Source organism: Montipora foliosa, chromosome 13 (assembly GCF_036669935.1).
Source record: "Montipora foliosa isolate CH-2021 chromosome 13, ASM3666993v2, whole genome shotgun sequence".
NCBI classification, from domain to species: domain Eukaryota; kingdom Metazoa; phylum Cnidaria; class Anthozoa; order Scleractinia; family Acroporidae; genus Montipora; species Montipora foliosa.
Window position 1 is genome coordinate 25356856 of NC_090881.1, and position 5000 is coordinate 25361855.

Sequence of the window (5000 nt, forward strand, 5' to 3'; positions counted from 1 at the left end):
TCCTAGCCTGCAGATTTATATTAGCAAGAGAGTGCTAGGAAAGTGGTCAAGACTACTACACTTGAACAGGACCCACCAAACCACAAAATAGATGGTGGTGTCTGCCTGCACCCCCCTTGCTTAACATCAAAAGATGGTGTCTATATTGCATAGCCACCCCTCTATTCAACAGTGAAAAATTACAGTCAGATTAAAACCTCACTTTTCTTGTTTGTCTAGAAATGCCGACTCTTGCTAGCTGAATATTCCTGTGTCAATTCAAATTTAAAAGCCAATAAAATGTTGTCGGTGATGTTCATGTGATAAGTTCGAAGATAGGTGGTGTCTTTGAGAACCCCCCCTCCCCCCTACCCCAAAGGTGGGTCCTGTTTGAGTATAGTAGTTTTGACCAGTTCCCCTAGATATATTCCATTAGAGTGTTTTGGTCACCATATTGGATTGGCAAGATCAAGGAAATCATGGAGCGAGTAAAAAATTGCAAAACAGTGAGAGGAAGGGAAGAAAAAATATGCAGGCAGATTTTCTCTCCCGAACCCCTCCCCTTCACATGTCTGTCAATCTCCCTACCACCTCACTAGTGCACTTTTTGTACTCACTGCATGATTTCGATTCCTCAATCTTGCCAATCCAATATGGCATGGAGTGCTGTCACACTTTTCTCTACCGGTACATCCACCTCCTGTGTAGGACAGACATGCTACCTAACCTTATGCATGTCACGAAAATTAACCAAACAAAAATGTTCCTGGCGATTTTACAACAGTACAGTAAAATTGTGCAAATTAAAGCCACTAAACTGTGCTGCCTTATAACTATCACAGGATTACAACACATGCTGGAAATGCCACAACATCATCCAAAATGTCTACAACTATTGTACACTTTGGAACAACACAATAATATTATTTTGTGTCAATTCATGGTTCTGGTTTTAAAGTGTCACAACATGGTTTGCTAGGAGAAATAAAACTCTTTATAAATCCCTCTTTCCCAACCAGAATAACCAAAATTTTTATTGGATTTACTTACCTTTCTGACACCATCTAGAAGTCCAATAGGAACATCAATATGAAGATCATATAGAAAAACTATATCATTTTCATTTGGGACAGCTTCAACACCTTTCTGTATAGCCAATGTTTTGTAAAAAGGTCCTGTCATATTGATCAATGTGAAGCGTTCCTTTAATGGCCAAATGTCAAACACTTTTCCAATGTCAATGTCTTGACTCTCAAAATCAATAATAATAACATGGAAGTTTAAATCGCCAGTTTCTTTGGATGTATTGATCAGCTGAGAAGCAAAGTGATGTACCCATTTTCCTTGATTCTTGACAGGCAGTACAAAATAGACTGTTGAATTGCCCTCCCATTGCATTCCTTTTGGAAAGCAGAGCTCCTTTTTTTCATTTGGTACAAAAACGTACTCTGAAAGTCGGAAACTAAGATTTGATCCATTCAGGCCAAGCTGGAGTTCAAGAAGATATCGGCTTCCTTTCTTAGGATCTGGATTCTCCTCAACATTTATGATTCTTTGTAAATGGTATTGTCTGCCAACAAAAACGTTGCTCAAGGTTAGTCATATCAAGGAATAATGTAATAACATGAATGTGCAATAAAGCAAAAACTATTCATTAATTACTTTTCAACAACGAAGCATATGTGGTCCACTCATAATGGGAGACTAGACATCAAATCCAATTAAACTAAAGCTGATGATATTTGAACACCATACTGACATCGTCCATTTTGTAACTGGGAGTAAAAGGGCACGAGGAATAATGTTACTGATCCCAAACAAATAGACCTAAGGCCGGGGTGGGTTGTGCTTAAGTGAAGAACATAAGATGTTACTGGGAGCATTCTTAAATACAAGGAATGGGCCTAAAAATTGAAGAGAGAAAATATGGATTTAGCATGAAATGGAGGCTAATGCCGGCGATTTTTTTCAAATGCAAATTAATTTACCCGCATTATCATCCATTTCATGCTACATAGATCCAGTCCAACTGTGAGAATTCAAAAATGGTATACTATGACAAAATGAAGTACAGAGTAGTCTAAATGTGATCATCAATTTCATGTCATCTGAAAGGATGCGGTGATGCAGATCCGCATAATTCCCTAAAATCCACATCATCCGCATAATAACTATATTTTCGGCATAAAGAGAAGAAATTCCTGATGTTAGTGATAAAGCAGCTGCTTACCATCCTCAAAAACATAAAATCGGGTGTAATTCCGCATAATCAATGCATGTTTATGCATAAATTATATGGCCAAGAATTTCCGCATAATCTTTAATTTTTTTCCACATCCTATCAGAAGCCCAGAATTTTGCTTTGAAATGTGTCATTTGGTGGCTTACTTTTAAAGGTTCTGGCTTGCACTAATAATAAGGAAGCGATTCTAGAATACCCGGCCACTGTTGTATTCTAGAGGTAGCATCAATCATTCTTTTGAGTTGTAGGTAAAGTAGAATGGTAAATTCAGGTAACTATTTAGTTGTATTCTAAAAAACTCCAAGTTCAGTTATCATAGTGGTTTGCATGAAGCCTGGTGGCAGGTTTAAGAGGCAGGTCTCAAGTCATGGGTCACAGGTCAAAAACAAGATTTTGAATAGGCAATGAACTGCTATTGGTGAGTTCATATGAATCCTGTATAGTCTGTTGACAAAGGCAAGATCCAGATCACAAACTCATCAAATGTAAATTCCACAAACATGGCAAAAATAATGGGGACTCTAAGATAGTACAATAAAGTACAGTAATTTACCACCCACACGAATTTTGACACGGCTGGTCAACGGTTCACTTATTTGCTCTCATCGTATTGAGGCTCAAGTGAACGGTTGACCAGCCGTGTCAAAATTCATTGAAAGCGAGCCTCAAAGGATTTTGAAAATTTGAAAATTTTTCGCTGTTTCTAAGCAATGGGTGCTTGCTGGACCTTGAAACTTGGTCAAGGAGAAGTAAATTTATCTGTGTGGCCATCACCGGAGTTTGATCGTGACTGATGCCGGAGAAGTGTGATTTTATCGGCGAGATGTGAGGTAAGGTAGAAATTACTTTCCAGCCTTTCCTTTATTTTAAGGTACATGTACAAGTGACAACCCGGGAATTTGAGAAGTCCCTTAAATCACATTCAATCAGGCAAATAACCACACAAAAAGCGAGCAATTCACCATGACATACATACATACATACATACTTTATTGAGACTCCCTTTAACAGGGCTTTTCAGTCACAATGTTAAAAGAAAAGAAATCTTATACTAATCTAATTAAATTCAAATATTTTCAAAATATATCCAAAATTACTTCGTATTAACAATAAAGTACAGCTTTTTTATTGAGAACTTTTGCGGTTAAATATCTTTTTCAGTTTGTTATCAAGATATACAAATCCTTATGATTTTTTACCCTCCAAGTCTGGGCGCCTGTGTTAAAACAAGCTGCAATTCCAAATCCGCGAAGGGACTAAACCCAGGAGTCCCAACCCGCTAGCGAATTGTACCGGGGGGTCCAAATCTGCCCGATGGAGCTTGAAGAATAGTGGTATGGTATTCTAGAATCTCTCCCAATAACATCACATTACTTTTGTACGTGTACTGTACCTTTGACGGAGTTGAAAATTGGCCATAAATTTATCCACGACTTCATTCACATTCTGATCATGAATCCATTTGTTACCTTGTGACCATTCGTTCTTCGGTATTTGCAGATAAGTGTTGTCATGTGGGTACACGGAAGAAAAGTGGACAAGCTTTACTCCTTCGTAGCGTTTTAAAGTTGAGTTCACAATATAACTAGGTTTGTAATCACAAGTTGGTAACACTCCTTTCAAAAGACTTCGGTTTAAAAGAGGGAGCGACGTGTAATTGAATTGAGCACGAAGATTAATACCTTTGTATTTTTCCTGTTTGGTATGACTAGGAGTCCATGTGTACATCTGCTCGAGGTCTTGCTCCACAAACCCACTTACGTTCGCTTTTCTGTCATCGTAATACGAATACAAATACTGCCCAGTGATGGCTTCAAGTTTTAACGATCCTGGTTTTCGCCAGTAGACTTTAACATGACCCTTATCATGGCCTTGTTTATGTAAAACTTCCACGAAGTATTTTTTGTAAGCTACCAACCGTATGTTTCGTGAATGTTGCAGTGGGTACTTTGTAAAAACAGCGTCGTCAGTCCACGCGCTTTCGTCGAGAGAAAAAACACTAGCTATGAGACGAAGATTACTGGGCTTGTCATCAAAACTAAGCCACAATTCTGACGTATCGTCCGATGAAATAGCAAAGTCGTAAAGACCAGTCACTTTGGGTGCAATGAAACCGAAAATTCTCTGTCCATAATTTTCCGCCTCGCGAGAAGTGCCAAAACTTCTTAAAAATAATCTCTCATGGGGATGGTGTGGAAATAATGGTGTTTCACGAACACGATCCACGTCCAGCCCACATAAATCGTTCCAAACGTGCAAATTCAAAACACCAGGCATGTTTACACTTTCATTGAAATCTACATCGATAAGGGTGACCGCTTTGGTAACGTCGTCTTTTATAGGTGGTTGTGTTTCCTGTTCTTCAAGAGCTTCCTTTGACAGACGATCACGCGTAAAAATAAATGCAAAAAATCCCATAAAAACTAGGCAAACGTAAAGAGGGAATAACAGAAAGATGCTTCGTTGAAGCTTCCTAAAAACCATGCCGCGGTGGGTAAGTGTGCTTGTTCGCGAATATTCTGTTCCATTATCGACCCCAGAGCCTTCGCTTTCTTGACCGCTGTCCGTCATGCGCAAAAGAGAAGAGCTCTGGGGTCGAGAAGGTATCCTGTTCCCTTCTTCCCTTTGTAGATCGTTCTGCACATGCGTAAAACAAGTCACGCGATCTCCTGTCACCAGATATTTTCGTATCAGGATTTTCATTAACAGAAAATAGAAATTCGTTTTATTTTACAGGAATTCATTCGCGAATAAAGGTTCATTTTCATCATCCGTTGGT

The 5000-nt window shown here is 38.8% G+C and overlaps 1 protein-coding gene across 1 annotated transcript in view; it reads right to left on the reverse strand.

The window, feature by feature from the left end:
- The window catches only part of LOC137982962 (beta-1,4-N-acetylgalactosaminyltransferase 3-like), a 13253-nt gene extending 8519 nt beyond the window's left edge, over window positions 1–4734 (reverse strand). Inside the window, exons 1-2 of the mRNA XM_068830128.1 lie at window positions 3615–4734; window positions 1030–1549 (exon numbers count right to left, since the gene is read on the reverse strand). Of these exons, the coding sequence (XP_068686229.1) occupies window positions 1030–1549; window positions 3615–4705 (1611 nt within the window). The 5' untranslated portion in view covers window positions 4706–4734. The remainder of the gene's footprint in view (window positions 1–1029; window positions 1550–3614) is intronic.
- Window positions 4735–5000: the final 266 nt, after the last annotated feature.